The sequence below is a fragment of the Mastigoproctus giganteus genome, chromosome 6 (genome assembly GCF_048544385.1).
Source record: "Mastigoproctus giganteus isolate SK-2022 chromosome 6, ASM4854438v1, whole genome shotgun sequence".
NCBI classification, from domain to species: domain Eukaryota; kingdom Metazoa; phylum Arthropoda; class Arachnida; order Uropygi; family Thelyphonidae; genus Mastigoproctus; species Mastigoproctus giganteus.
The window spans coordinates 17480371-17497751 of record NC_143580.1 but is presented as its reverse complement, the minus strand read 5'-3'; the positions used below and the strand labels follow the sequence as shown (position 1 = coordinate 17497751).

General features: G+C 32.8%; 1 protein-coding gene across 2 annotated transcripts in view; it reads right to left on the bottom strand.

Annotated features, from left to right (window-relative positions):
• The window catches only part of Pkc98E (Protein kinase C), a 238221-nt gene extending 221172 nt beyond the window's left edge, over positions 1-17049 (bottom strand). For both annotated transcript variants that reach the window (XM_090375862.1, XM_090375861.1), the window contains exon 1: positions 16503-17049. In XM_090375862.1, coding sequence (XP_090231988.1) covers positions 16503-16859 — 357 coding nt within the window. In that variant the 5' untranslated portion in view covers positions 16860-17049. The remainder of the gene's footprint in view (positions 1-16502) is intronic.
• Between the last annotated feature and the right edge of the window lie 332 nt (positions 17050-17381).

The following is a 17381-nucleotide window of genomic DNA, read 5'->3' as shown; positions in this document are numbered from 1 at the left end:
CGATTATGTGGGACACAAAGCTTGACAACTATGGAACTCAGAGAGGTGACCTGATTGAGGTTTATAAGGCTCCGAGAGCGGTTAGTAAAATGAATGAAGGTGGAATTTTTACTATTATAGAGAATTCCAGAACTCTGAGACATAAATTCAAATTACGGGGAAAAAGATTTAGACTACATTGTAGGAAGTTTTCTTTTAGCCAGCAAGTCGTTGATTGCTGGAACAGGTTACCTTCATAGGTAGGTGAGGCTGACAGTTTTAATAAATTCAAAGGTCAACTGGATGGTTACCTATGTGAGGAGGGAGGCAAATAATTTGAAATTTCTTATCTACGTACGTACGTGTGTGTGTGTGTGTGTGTGTGTGTGTGTGTGTGTGTGTGTGTGTGTGTGTGTGTGTGTTGTCCAGAGCAGCAAAAAAAGGGAGAATTTTGTGATGGACATTTATTAATTGATAGTTGTACTTTCCTACAAATTAGTTTATCTATATTTTGGTAATAATGGAAGCAATACGAAACCATGAATCTTTTTTGGTCTTCCATCTGTCTTTTTGTCTTGCTTTAGCTTATATATAAGGTTATCAACAGTTGGAAATTTATGAAGCAGATTCCATGCTTTACTCTTTTTTTTTTCCTCTACTGCAGCATCACTCCACAAATGATTTTTGTCTGCATGTATTAGTCAAAGACTGAGGAATAGCTTTATACAGTCGAAGCTCTATATAAAGACCCCCTAGGGGAATGAGAAAAACGGTTGTTATATCGGAAGGATATTATATTGATCGTTCATAAAATCAGCAATAAAACAAGTAAATGCTTGAACATTTAATGTAATTCTACTAATACAATATAGTATAATCTTATTTATAAGATGTATTACAGTATTAAAGAAGAAAATTATGATTGTAAATTTTGGATTGATTGTAGAGTGCAGTAATGTTACAATTAAATTGTAAATTTCACTACATACCTATCAAGGGAATTGTTTCATACCATAAAATAATCTAAAAGAGAAAATTATGAACGTGCGCAATAACAGTTATTTCATTTTTGCACTTACGCTGCACGCTTGGAAAAAAAAACCAACATACAAGTTCTAATCCTTGATGAGCATCTTTCACTAAACCTTCTTATTCAACCATAGTAGGTTCTTCATCTTGATCACTACAAATTTCAGAAGATTCCAATTTTTCTATTCTTCTCACTCATCCTGTGATCTAAGTCTCTGATCCATTCTTCATAGATTTGTGATGTCATCCATGCCTTTTCGTTTGCTAGATACATAGTCGGTAATGTCTTCAAACCTTTAAAGCATTGAGGCTTCTGGGCTTTTCCTATGATTAAAAGAGGGAGCTTCTCTGTGCTAGACATATTTGCTGCTAGGAGAATGGGGGTAATCCATTGTTCGCTTTTTTCCCGCCACTATACATTTCTCGCCTTTAAATGCAAGTGTTTTATCTGGTATAAATTAAAAAAAAAAAAAAAAAAAGTCCAGTTTCATCAGCATTGAAGATGTCATTGTGGTCGCATGTCAGCAAAACATTTTTAAATGATTTTCCTTCCATTCCTTTGTGTCCACGGCTGCACTTTCGCCACACACTTTTTTGAAAGACAGGCCATGACCAAGTCTTAAATTTCTGGAACCATCCATCTGAACTTTTAAATTCTTCAATTTCCATTCAATGCACAAATGATTCAGCTTTAGCTTTTAAAAGAATCTATGGCAATGTTTTTAACACACATCATCATTAGCCATTCCAAGAGTACCTTTTCAAGATCTGGATACGTTGCCTTTCATGCTCGAATCCTACCCGGAGCAGCAGATTTCTCTAAACTTTCAATCTTTATCCAATCTTTCAGAATAGTGAAGAATACTCTTAGGAATGCCAAACTGTTTGGCAATGTCAGTCTTAGAATACACACCATTATCTACAGCTTGCAAAATCCTAATTTTATCTGTAATTCACGATTCTATCTGCTTTCTTGGAGCCATGCCAATAAACATATGCTTAAACTAATGAAATTAACTTCTATCCGATGTTCATTTATTACCACACTACAAGAAAAGAACATGGGAAGTCTTAACAAATGATTTCTCACAGGCTGCAATTACTTCAATATATTTGAAGTTTTGATATTTTTAATGCAAATATTGTAATAAAAAAGTAAAAATTCAGATTAAGAGGTAGAAATTTATGGACATTATAGAGAAATCCTTCTATTTTCAAGGTCGTTATACTGAATGTAAAATAGCATTAGGATAACGAGAAATTGGCCAGAACCAACCACGTACAACGTCAATGTGTTGGGACCTTAAAAAGAGGATCGCCAAAAAAAAGCTTCGACTGTATGTTGCTACTAGTATTTATATAATTATATGGTCAATAGCATCATCTGTGCATTGATTTTATATTACATGACTATCAAATGCTATACACAAAGAATATTAAGAATTAACAGATATTTTGAGAATTTTTTCCCTTTTAAGAATATTCAAATTCTTTGAGAATTTCGAACTCTTAACTATGCTTGCCTTTTTCATTTAATTGCACTCTCAAAAAGAGCACAATCCAGTGACATTTAGATAGAAATGGTATTCTGAAGAACACACAACATTGTTTTATTAACAAAAAATCATGTTTAACTAATCTGGTAAGCTATTTTAACACAGTTACTCATGAGCTGAATGTAGAGAACGATTTCAACACAGTTTATTTGGGTTGTTATTTGGTTTTTAGGAGCATTAGCAACTAAGGTCATATTGCTCCAGGGATATGTGGTGGTCATTTCCTGACCTTTCCGCATCCTCCGTATTTGGTGGTCACGGGCTCGAACCACGGTCTAATCAAGAAGCGTGTGCTACGTACTGCTGCTCCTGCCCACCTGGCTACGGAGGTGCCACAGTTTATTTGGGTTTTAGCAAAGCATTTGACTCAGTATCCCATGAGAAGTTACTGTATATACTGGGATTGCTGGAAATATTCTAATATGGACTGCTGGGTGGCTGCAGGAAAGAAGATTAACGAATATTCTTCAGATTGGTGTAAAGTCAGAAGTGGGGGTCCCCCAAAGGATCATTTTCATAAAGGATACTGTTTATGAAAATCACTTCTGATTTCCATAAACAAAACCAACAAAGAGATAGAAAGCATGATGTCAAAATTTTCAAAAGACAAAGAAGTGGTCCTTTGGGATGACCTGAACAGGCTTCGAGAATGGTCAGAAAAGTGGCAGCTAAGTTTCAACACAGCATTGGAGAAAAGCAATCCCAAAATAAATAATACACTTAGTGGGGAAGAATTAAAGCAGTAGACACAGAAAGGGATCTGGAGTTACAATATGGGCAGATATGAAGTTTTATGAGCAGTGTAAACAGGCGGCCAGGAAAGCCCATGGTGTCCTATCGATGATTTAGCATTAGTAGAGGCATTTGATGCAAGAAAGCAAGCTTATGCAGCATCAGCCAAAAAAAAATAAATAAATAATAATAATAATAATAAATAAATAAATAAATGAAAAATAACCACTTCACCCCTCTGTTCGTTCGAAATACCTGTCCAGCTGATCCTTAAACTTATTTAGGCTATCAACTTCCATGACAAGGGATGGAAGTCTATTCCACCAACCAACCACACGCTGGCTAAAGGCAAATTTCCTCATGTCTATCCTACATCTGTCTTTTCTCAATTTGAATTTATGCCCTCTCAGGTGATTATTCTGAGCAAGAGGAAGAATCCCATCAGCATTGAGCATGCTCAAACCATTCAAGGCTTTATACACCTCTATCAGATCACCTCGCAGGTGCCTAGTCTCCAGACTGTAATTTGCAAAACTTAAGCCTTTCTTCATAAGAGCAACCCTTTGTTCCATTCACTAATCTTGTTGCCCTTCTCTACACTCGCTCCAGCAGCTCTACATCCTTCCTAAAATTAGGCCTCCAGACCAGTATACAGTACTCAAGGTGTGGCTTGACGTGGAAAGATGTGACCATTGCCTTATACAAGGGGATAATCACCTGCTTATCCCTGCTAGAAAAATTCCTGTATATCATTGACAAGACACCATGAGCTACTCTTGCAGACCGTCTGCACTGCTCAGAGAACTTCATATCTGCCTGCACAATTACCCCCAGGTCCTTTTCATTCTCTACCACTGTCAGTGTAGTACCACACAGTTGATATGTTACTCTGTTTGTTTGTTTGTTTTTTAGGAGTATTAGCAACTCAGGCCATATTGCTCCAGGGGGATATGCGATGGTCATTCCCTGACCTTTCCGCATCCTCTGTATTTGGTGGGCACAGGCTCGAACCCCGGTCTAATCAAGAAGCATGTGCTATGCACTGCTGCTCCTGGCTACGGGGGTGCCTCTGGGATTACTGCTTCCCATATGCAGTACTTTACATTTGTCAATGTTAAAATTCTGTTGCCACCTCTCAGCCCATCTGCTCAATTTTTCTAGATCCTGTTGCAGCAGCATACTGTCATTAACAATCCTGCCAACCTTTCTATCATCTGTAAACATGGACATTAAGCCTGATATACCATCATCAATATCATTAATACAGAAAACAATGGACCCAACACTGAACCCAAAGGGACTCCACTAATAACATTAGTCCATGAAGAGCAGTGTCCATTGATTACCACTCTGTCTTCTCCCGCTCTACCATCCCTTTATCTATAGCATCAATTTGCCTCCAGTGCCACATTGATCCAATTTGTGCAGCAGTCTTCCATGTGCAACAGTAGCAAAAGCCTTTCTAAGATATAATTTTTGATATCAAAGTTATTCCCTGCATTCAGTTACTTTGTGACCACATCATAGTATCCAATCAAATTGGTCAGACAAGATTTTCCCTTAACAAAACCATGCTCTGTCCGAGCTATAACTGAAGTCTCGTCTAGATGATCCTTCAGTGCTTCTTTAACCAGTGCCTCAATTAATTTCCCTAGAATAGAAGTTAAACTAACAGGTCTATAATTGCTTGTGTCACCCTTTGATTCTCCTTGAATTGAGGTCACATTTCACATCTCCACCCATGAGTACCTCCCCTGAGTCCAAGGAAGCTCTCATAATTATGGCTAAGGGTTATGCTTACTTCCTTTGCTGCCTCCTTTAATATAACTGGATAGATCCCATCCAACACAGGTGCTTTCTTATGTTTATCTTCAACAATTTCTCCTCGACTTTACTCTCAGTTATTACAAAATCATCTAGCTACGCCTGGGTTTAATTCACATCTGGCATTCCCCTCCCTGAATAACTTCTCGTGTGAATATAACTGCTTGAGTTTCACCATATCTTCCACTGAATTTGCCTATAGATGAGTAACATAAGCCAGTATATCACCAATGGATCAACACAGAATCCATATTGTCAATCGCTGATCAGATAGAAAGTTTCAAGATAATTTAAGAGTTGGCAGTCAATTGATTTCTCCATTACTTTAGAAAGAGTAGAAGTAAGGGCAATGGGATGATAACTGGATGGGAAGGATTTGTCACCCTCTTTAGGAACTGGCTGAATATGAACAAATTTCCAAGCAGAAGGAAAAACAGGAATAAGAAAGTAAAAAAGGAGATGCAGAACAGGAGTAAGTTCTGGAGCACAGGTTTTGCAAACAAGTGGAGAAACAGCACCAGGACCTGGAGCTTTTTTAGCCTCACGACTGTTCAAAATCCTTCTGATGGAAGACTGCAGGAGGCATTGATTGGAGTGTACTGGGAATGGACGGAGGTGGTTTACAAAGATCATCAATACACAAGTTGGAAGAAAAAATAGGATGCTAGCAAGTCAGCTTTATCTTTGGCTAAAGTGGCAATAGAACCATCTGGTCTTGACAGAGGTGAGAATACAGATGGGCAAAAGTTGCAGCCAATAGCTTTGGCAAGAGAACAGCATGCTTGACTACCATTTGGACAAGAACCAAGTTTTCTACTCTTAGTCTGTTTGAAATGTAGTTTGGACTAATTAATAACTGCTTTAACACTGTTGTGAGCTTTGGTGTAGGCAGAAAATTAAACTGGAGATTTGGATACAAGCCAATTGGGATATGCAACATTCATATCTTGAACAGCCATAGCACATTTATTGGAAAACCAAGGTTTAGATAAAGGAGATTTTAAGGTAGAGTGTGGAATAATGGATTTCATTCCTACAAGAATAATTTCACTGACACGATCTGCACAAGCATTGACATAAGATTTGAAACAGTAATCTGACCACTCCATTGGAGAAGAGACAACCAACAAGTTGTGATCTGAGGTGCCTAGAGGACCACTCACTTTGACCATGTACTTAGGATTGTTTGTGAGAAAAAGATCAAGCGTGTTGGCTGCATGGTTAGGATTGTCTGGTATTCTGGTAGGTAAGTGAAAAATCTGTGAGAGGCCATTAATAATTGCAAAAGACCCAGCATCTCAACCACCTGGGTCTGTGTGACTAGAAAATTAAAGCCAGCTGGAGTTGTGAATATTAAAATCACCAAGGAAAATTACCTCACTGTTAGGAAAGTTGGTCTGGAGAAAATCAAGTTTCAAAGAGTTCCAAGTGATTAGTGGAGATGGGAGAACAACAGAGGCAGCAGATTTATTTATTTCGTATGGCATAATAAGGATATATTCGTAACAATCAATATTAAAAAAATATAAATAAATTACAATAAGCCTAAAAACAATATTTACAGAGTAAATTGTAGGTAACATTTATCTATTTATTTATTTATTATATAGACAGCAGATGAATTTGACAGAGTGTGGTAGAGAGATTTTAAGCCAGAGGAGATTCCAAATTATTAAGTCCCTGACAGGCAATATCAGAATGGACATATGCACAAGTACTACCTTTGAAGCAAAAAGAATCATACAGTGAATAATTCGGGAGAGATGAGCAGTAGTTGAATCAACCAATAACTAAGATTCTGTCAGAAATAGTATATGGGGTTTGGCATATGGGATTTTATTGTTGTTGTCTAGGTAAGTGCATAATTTGTTGTTTCTTATCTTTTATTTATTTTTATTATTATTTATTATTTTTTGGCTAGTGAATCAAAAGCACTGTGGCTTCCTTGCGCAATTTAACCAATACGATAGGTCTCCCAATTTTTTTTTTTTTCATATTACCTAGCAGCAATATAACAACAGAGCAATGTCATCATTAATATATTTGCACTGATATAGTATGAAACGGTTCACATGCTTTCTACCCTCAACTAATCCCCATGCAATTACTATGTCATTCAACCACTGAAAAAGGTCCTAAAAATAGCATTGCTTTCATTGGATGGTAATGTCCAGGAGACCACAATAGATTGATTTTGATAAAAACCATGATCTATTTCAGGGGTGGACCACTTTATTACTTGAGGAAACAGATGTCTGTACATTGAAGTTGATTTCATTTAAATTAGTGCTTCACAAATTTTAACAAATCCAAAGTTCTGCTTCATTTGATCCACCCTTATACAAACAAGGATTTGTTAACATTATTAATGGCTAAAAAGAAAGATTACTTAGAAAATAGTAGAGATAATTATCAAGACTACTAACTAACAAATTAAATGAAATAATTTTAATAGAAATATGATGAATTAATTTATAATGTCTTTAAATATTAAACTATTAGTGATACCTGAACAGCTATAAATAAAATGTTTCAATATAATCTGGTATATTCCGGAATCCAGTTGTTTTAAAACAAAGGCTAAAAAATACTTTAAACAATACCAACTTGAGAAGTGGTAAACCATATACATTAGATTTTTTTTTTTTTATCTAAGAGTAAGAGTGAGTCAATATTCTGCTATCTCTTTCTTTCTTTCCTTCCTCTTAATTTCTGAAACTGTAACTCATCACTATGTCTAACTTTACCATTTTCTTCCATTCTACCTAGCAGCAATATAATTCTTTATCACAGGTGAAACTATAAATTGTGATAATTTCACAAATTATGTCTCAAAGAATTGGGGGACTGGTTAGTATTCAAGTCTTGTGAAAAACTTTGGGCATTTATATATCAAAAGACTACAAGAATATTGCAACTACATGCTAACTAGTTTCAAAAAATTAGGTATGACAGTGTGAAGATTCATTTTCTACACAACCACTTGAATATTTTCCACAAAACCTTGTGCATTAAGAAGAGCACAGTGAAAGGGGTTACCAGGTTATGAAGTCTATGGGGGGGGAAGGTACCAGAGTAATGTAATGAGACAATAATGGCAAACTACTGTAGGTGTTTGAAAAGGGATATGCTGAGCACAAAAAAAAAAAAAAAGTTCAGAATTTAAAAAAAACAACGCAACTTCATCTATGTGAAAAAAAAAGTACTTATCTCTTATCCTCCTGCCAGTAAGTTACAAGTAAGTCTAACCTATGTACATTTATATATAAATAAATATACACTGGTTTGGTTAGATTAAATTAGACTTAATTGTAACTTATACTGGTGCGAGGATTATAGGCAAGCAAACTGTCAAACAGTTTTTTTTTTTCAGTACACAGAGGAGCAAATTAAAGTATTAATTTAGTGAGATACCTGAGGATCTGTGTACGTTACCATTTATTGTTATACTCTGTAACTGAAAATTGTCTGCTGAATGTTTGAAATACATATTTTGCTATAGTTAGTATATTTTACTTTGTGTGCAAAAAAAAAAAAAAATTGACATGATAGAGTAAAATCAATTGCAGATTTGGAATCAGCATCTAAAATAATTGATTCACTATTTGCATTAAAAAAGGTCAACAGTTTTGAAAAATATATACCTATATTATTCTTATAAAAATGTTTGGATTCTGGTGTTCTTAGTTTAAGGGTTTTAGTATTCAATGGATTTCACACTTCAAGTTCTTATTTATGATCTTATCACGACTAAGATAAGTAAACAATAAAGCACCATTATATATTAATATAAATATTCCTTAATTTTTATATTGTTTGCTGATATTTTTAAAGGGAAGCTCCAGCTAATAATATAACTATGTTGATGCATTAGAAAGTTTAGTATATAACAGAGGAATTCAATAATAAATGGTTAAAACTACAATTTTATTTGCAACCTAATATTCAAATTCCAAAGGAAACAAACATATATATATATATATATATATATATACACACACACACACACACACACACACACACACACACACACACACACACACACATATATATATATATATATTTTTTTTTTTTTTTTATCATTATTCAAGTTAAATTTATTATGAAGTTAAAAATAAATAATTGCAGTCAGAAAAACTTGATGAAAATCAAGATACTTCACTGCATCACCTATCTGTATTGCATATGCTGAGCAATCAGGTGTCCTTCACCACATGCCAATGACAATTGTGATAATAAATAAATTACAAGTATGTCTAGTTTAAATAATTAAATGTACCAGCTTTGGAATTAATAGATATTTATAACATACAGATGCAAAAGCCTTTTCCAAATATAATTTAATAAATTTCAATAAAATATAGGACAAAAGCTATCTTATATATTAAAACAACACATTTCCATGAAATGATAATAAATATCAGTTAACTGATATTTATTATTAATGAATTTTTTTGTACTTTTAGTGGACAATATTATTACTGCATGACTGCACAAGAAAACTCCTAATATCACTAACATAATATAAATCCTCTGATATCTTTAGCATAAAAATCATTGCTCATGGGATATTTTATTTATTTTTTTTTAATTGACAAACAAAAGTCCAACAGAGGAGTAAATACAGGCATGTGTTTATTATTCTATAAAAGCATTGTTCATAGGAGCAGTTTTCAGAATAAAAACACCCAAACTAACTCTACAGTTCCAGGAAAATTGCAACTTCAAGGAAAAAGACATTTATAAAGTTCCACTAATCTATCACAGTAATCTAATGCACACCTTTCTAAATAATGATGAGTTGCTCGGCCACTGTTTTCTAGGGAGGACATTTTAAAAGACCTTAAATAAAGAGACTTATCAAGATGAATAAAAAAAGAATATTCACATGATGAATGATTATAGACAAGTTACACTACATGTAAATATCAGAAAAACTTGAACAATTACTAAATTATATCAAAAAATTGATACAATACCATATATGGAAGTGAGACACAGAAGTAGAGAAAGAGAGATAAGAAAAGGACAGAAGTGGCATTAATGGGCACTGACTCCCCCCTCCTTGTTGGACACTCATGACTATAAAAAAATTGAGCACACCATCATTTGAAGCATATTTAAAATGGAGGCATCACCTAAAAAGAATGGAGGATAGCAGGTGGCATGAGTTAAAAACCAGACAGTTTCAAATCAAAAGGAAGACTTAGGGGGAAATGGAGTTTGAGACTGATATAAGTGAATCACCACCTAATCCAAGAAGTACAGAAAATGAAACTTGGACATAAAATGCACTGAACAAAAAAAAAAGAATCTGAAAAAGAAGAAAATAATAATAATAATATCAGAAAACAGAGGATCCACTAATTAATAAATGAATGGTTTAATTAGATACTGAAGGAAATAAGCTTTTTATGTAATACACTAATGAGGCTGGTACTAAATTATTAGGTTCAGAAAGTGTAAACAAATATGTGAAAAAGACAGCTATGTGCTTTCTATCTTTCTACCTTGTGCTTCTCATAAATAAAAAGAGCCTTCCTTTTGCTGTCATGTTCTCAAAATTTAAGTATTTTAAGATTCCAGAGAGGAAAATGATGGAGTGGGAACAATAATACCAGGGTTGGATGCTACTATAACAAGATAAGGTGTATTATCCTGTGACAGACTCTCGGATACAGTACCAATATTTTATATTTCTACACTGTCCCGGATTAGCTTCGTTTTCTTTTATAACTTATTTGAATATATATTCAACTGATGAAATAAAATAAATAAAAGTGGGATAGAATAAATAAATACAGGAACTTATAAAGGAGGAAGGCCAGAATAGTTTACATGCAAAGGTCATAACTGCTTATATCTGATTTAAAGAAATATTTTGAGCAGTGTTCTCAAAGATTGTGATTTTCAAATGGATTAAGAAAAATAGATAACAGGCACAAGAATTAAGAGAAAGTCCGTTTTCCCAATAATATAATTTAAAGTAGTAACTATCAGCTGGTAGCTGGCTTAGGTACTTCATGCTTTTTCTCATAAGTAAAGCAACAATAATAAGTAAACAGTGCATGTGCACATACATTATGGTTTTGCAGTTATTCCTCTGTTCTACATCATTCTTGTATACATTAAATCCTTTCTTTCTAATCCTTTATCTAATCCATGGTTTCCAATAAATGCAAAGACTTTGAAACAATATAGAACAGAAGAATTAAGGAAATTATAGACCACACAGATTCGAATACTTGGATACGCCTCTTATCCAAATGATTGACAAGCATTTTATTCTCCCTCTAATACTACTATTGACTGCAACCTCTATTCATTCATTTGTTCATCAATTTTTGTTGCTTCCTGACATTTCTATTACATCTTCATGTAAAGATTATCATACTTACCATTCCTCTAACTCCTGCACTAATAATCATGGAAAATTACTCCTACTTTACTGACCACATCCCATTAAACATCTCCCTTTCTGACTATATTATAGTAAGAAAGGTTAAAAGAATCCTGAATAATCCTGTAAGTTACAGAATCTTTTCTTTATTAAAAAATTTCTATTCCTGTCATTCTCAGTGCCATCTTCTAAATGTAAAGGTCATAACCACTTATATCTGATTTACTGATTGTTCTTTACAGAGATTTTTCTTCATGTACATGTAGTTTTGGAAGAGAAATTCTCATGCAGGCCCAATAAGTTTGGTGTAAAACTTCTGCAATTCATTATGATTTTTTTGCCTCTTAGTGAAAATCATGATCAAGGAAAGTTAAAACTAAAGCTACAGAAGTTGATCCAAGGCTAAGCCATTTAGGCAAATTTACTTAAAAAGGTTTCCACTACAGTGAATAACTTCATTAAGAGATTGAAATGTAAACCTGAAACTTCTGTCAAAGAGAAATAATTCAAGATCTATATTTTTTCCCAGGAGTAAACATCAGAAAAATAACAAAATAGTGAAACATGTGTAGGAAAGCAATACAAAAATGCTACACAGTCATAATCTATAAAAACTACAAGCCTCAGTTAATGCTGGCTGGGTGAGTGTTTCAAAATTCAACCTAAATTCAAAAATGTAAGCTATTATTTCGGACGTCAAAGATATATATGCTGAATCTCACAACTGCAAGTCCCAGTAATGCTGGATATTGTATCTATGTTTCACAGAAACTGTAGTCCGAAATCAGGCATCCATGAAGAATGTGTTTTAAATATACACATACTTATATTTTGTTTATTTCTGAATGCCTCTCAAAATTTTCATTCTCTTAAAATGTAATTATATAACATATATCCATCCTTTATTTTCCAACTGTTTGCCACTTTCATTTCTCTGTGCTTCACGAACATAAAGTAACATGTGGACTACTTTTTCACCAATGCCAATGCTTTTAAAAAGAGCAAATAGGAAAATTAGATTAACTATTTAGGACTAGTAACTAATGCTGTTGAGCCAAATAAAATTCATGAAAAAACATCTTTGTTCTTTTTGTGGTTTGAGATGCTTTGTGGTACTTCCTGTACTATTTGTTCAGTCATTGTAAAAGGCAGGAAAGTGCTGAAGGAAAGGATTGGTAATTAATTTGTAGTTTTCTAACCTTGATTCATTTTGAACTCTTAACTATTTTAAATAATAAATTAATAGATAAATTGATTGATATTAATAAGATTAATTATACTAATTGAATTATTAATTAAAAGATAAAAAATTAAATTAAATTAAATTATTAAATAATTATTAGTGTATCTAATATTGCTGTCATTACACCTTTAAATCCCCATCTACTTCTCACACATAGGCTGACTATTCAGCTGTATTTATATAAACATTAAGTTAATCTAAGACTAAACTCTGCTGGTGCTATGTCAGAACCAGTTCTAGGGATTAGGATTTAGATTTCAGTTATTGTAAGACTAAGGTTAAAGTCTGATGGCAATCATATGCAAGGAAATTTTTTTTAGATTTGGATTTAGATATATCCATATTGGATATATCCATAATTGAATTTTTTTTTAGATTTAGATTTTAGATTTTACATTAATAGATCATGGGATTAGCATTTAATCTTGAGGTGATCCTTTGGAATCTTCTTAATTGTGTATGGAGATTACTGTGTTTTTAAAATGTGGTTATTATATACATTTATTATAATTAATATTATTTGATTATACCTATAATAATGAAAGTGTCTTTGTGGATCCTGTCAGTAGTTATTAAAGGGAGGTTTCTGAAAATCCATTTGTGTAGCAAAGGTGATGAATTTGCTCGTGTAACTTTGTTACGTGAGCAACAGCTTTATCTGTCTTATGTTCTTTTATTCCTTTAAAGCCTCTTACTAATCTGTCCAATGTATGATTTTTACACTGCAACATTAAAATTCAGTTAATAATGCAAACCGTAATAAAATATCCATAATACCAAAAATATTGCTTTTCTCCACTCAAAGTCAACTATAATTGGCATTTAATGTTTGTTTGTTTGTTTTTTTTTGACAGGCTATTCCATCAGGCTTAAATGAGGATAAGAAACTTTGTGCAGAATTCAGACAGTTTAAATCACAAGTGACTAAAATTTCAGGAAACTAAACATATGAAGTGCACACACACACAAAGTTTCTTCCAGAAATTTTACTATTTTACTATTTAAGCATGAAACTTTTCACTATGACTAATAATTTAATAAGACCAATCTAAAACTTAATATATCCATTTTGAACAGAATGCAAAAAAAAAAAATAATAATAATATATATATATTTATCAAGTGTATTGAAGTACTCATTAAATTAGCCATATATGGTTATATAATCATAAATAAATCTATGTGTCAACTAATCACAATTATCAACATAGTCAAGAATATAAAGAAAGATACTGAAAACAGTGATGTTTTATTAATAATGTAAGATGATGTAATTTCATCACAAAACAATACTCATGTTTTTTATGATACACAGTGTTCATTTTGAAAGAATAATGGGGTGGGAAAGGTACACAAAAACCAAAGAATATTCTGAATTGCAACATTATTACAATTCAGAATGTTTTTTTGGTTTTTGTGTACCAGAAGATTGCAATTTTTTAGTTACCAACTCTTAAAAGGTTAAATTATTGAATTTATACCAGCAGGCTGCAACTCATTTCCAATTAAAAGTTACTCTAATTATAAAAACATTTAATTATTAAACTGACACTACCCAGTAAATTGCAAAGTGCAATTATAATGGTCTGAAAGGTCAGCCACATTAAAATCCAATGGGAATTTATGGTAATAGTTATGGATACTGGAAGATGAATAAATTATAAGCAACCACATTTTTATTTCTGCATTCCAGCTATTAAGTGCTGACTTGGTATATGTATTATTAGATTCTCTTGAGCTATTAACAAATAATTCTGCCTAATTATTTCTAAGTCCTACTTTTATTTCCTTTCACTTTAACACTTATATATACAAATACAAAAGTCTTGATCAAAACTCAGGTTAACTATATAAGCATATTTTGTTATTTGGCAATTCTGTTATTTGGCTAGTGGAGATTTTCTAATTCAACATAATGAAAAAATATTTCCATCAAAAAACAATTATCAACCATTAATATATTCTGATATAAATTTAAAACCAAGAGTAGCACTCAATTTATGTATTCATTTAAAAAAAAAAAACTAAGGTTTTAAAAATATGTTAACAAAGTATGAAAAAAAATTAAAATAATATGACTCATTAAAATCCATGCAATAAAATTCTTTACTTTTTAACTAAAGATGAAATTATCCAAACAGAAAGCGTAACCATAAAACTATCCAAATTTTTTTTTTTCTTTTAAAGGGAAGCATTTTATCCCTACGTACAATAGGAATTTAATATTTTTTAGTGACAATTTCAAAACTGCCACTCAAAACATTAAATAATATATACCTTAAGCGACTTATCTTCTACATATAAATTAAGTTCGATGCTCAAGAAAATCACCGCTATCACAAATATATACCTTACACTTTTATTTTTGATGAGTGCAAGTTTAATTTATCGATGCTTGAGAATTTAAGGATAATCACAGAATTTAACAGTAAATTCCTAAAACAACCTTTGACAAATAGTAATCGAGAGCTAACACCATCATCTGAGATAACTCATTTTCAAGCAACAATTTGGTGGCCAATCATCTTATCTACAGAAGCATCAAGATAGATAAGCAACATCATACATAAAAGGAAAACTAAACGGATTAGCAAAACTAAATTAAAAAATATTTTAACACACAGTCAACAGGGCCAAGTTTATTTCCAAGTCCTTGCACTTATCTATACAAATACAAAAGCCTTGATCAAAACTTAGTTTAACTATATAAGCATATTTTGTTTACTTACAAACAATTCCGTTATTTGGCTAGTGGAAATTTTCTATTTCAACACAATGAAAAAATATTTACATCAAAAAACGATTATCAACCATTAATATATTCTGATATAAATTTAAAACCAAGAGCAGCACTCAATTTATGTATCCATTAAAAAAAAAAAAAGGTTTTAAAAATATGTTGGTAAAGTATTAAAAAAAATAATGACTCATTAAAAGCCGTGCAATAAAATTCTTCACTTTTCAACTAAAGATGAAATTATCCGAAAAGAAAGTGTAACCATAAAACTATTCAATGATTTATTATTTATTATTTTTTTCCTATTAAAGGGAATTATTTGATCTCTATGTGCGATAGGAATTCAATATTTTTCAATGGCAATTTCAAAACTGCCACTTAAAACATTAAATAATACAAAGTGTATCTTACGCGACTTATCTTCTACATATAAATAAAGTTCGACGCTCAAGAAAATCACCGCTATCACAAATATATTCCTTTATCACTTCCTATATACCTTACACTTATTTTTGATGAGTGTGAGTTTAATTTATGGATGCTTGGGAATGTATGGATAATCGCGGAACTGACAGTAGATTCCTAAAACAACCTTTGACAAATAGTAATCAAGAGCTAACACCATCATTTATCTGGGATAACTCATTTTCAAGCAACAGTTTGGTGGGCATTCATCTTACCCGCAGAAGCATCAAGACAGACAAGCAACATCATATATAAAAGGAAAACTAAACGAATGAACAAAACTAAATTAAAAAATATATATTTTCTATGTGTGTGTGTGTGTATGTGTGCATACACAACCACACGGCCAACAACAGGGACAAACGAATATATAATACAATACAACATATACTTGTACAGATCCATGACTTCTCTTGCTGTCATCCAACAAACGATCAAGATAGATTAAACTGCCTATTCTAAATGTGCAGTATTAGTTTGTAGAAAAGTGCAAAATCATATACGAAGGCATCTCTCGTTTTACTATCTTTATACGTACCCAAATATCAGATTCATTAGTGCCGGCTTCCTTGGACGAATTCACAAGCTCATCAAATGACACAGTACAGTTAGCCACGAAATCATCGGGCGGTATGGCGGCATCGTGAAAAACAGTCAGTCCTAAATTTTGTCCGTTATGAACTTCCGTGTTAAAATATTCATTCCATACAGGTTTAAATGTCTTCTGTTTCGTTGTAGATCGATCTACGTGAATTTCGTCCACGTCGATGGAGACGTAAGGATCTATCAACATCGGCTGCTGCTTTCCAACGTTGTGCCGAGTAGCGAACTCTGTAGGGCGTAGATCTATGGCTTCGCATATTTTCAACTTCAATGTTCCCGTGAAATTCGGCATTATCAGACCGCACTAATTACAAGCAAGCTTTCGCTTACAAAACCATGTTTCGCTCCATCACTATCTACGAGTCATTTGGTTCCGAAAATTGTATATCACTTCCTAACGCCATGTAAAACTACCCAAACCATTAGAAAGGATACAAGTTTCAACCCTAATAATTATACCAGTCAATAAAAGTATCCCACAGTTCGCTGAGAATTCACAGGTTTAGCACTTGCGCAAAATACTATCACCTTATCAAGGACAGCGCCCTCTTTGAGCATAATAATAACTTTAGGAAAAAATTATCATTTAAGGAAAAAAAAAAGGGATTATCGCTAATATCAGTACATAATATAATGAGAAATATGGAGCAGTAGTGAAACAAGATATTCAAAATAACCCCAGCTTCATTATTATTATTATTAGCCATAATAATAATAATAATAAGTAAGGAAAATTGAGGCTTATGCTGCACCAGCCAAAAAAAAAAAAAAAAAAAAAAAAATTCTGAGTTACCCTGAGAGAGAGAGAGAGAGA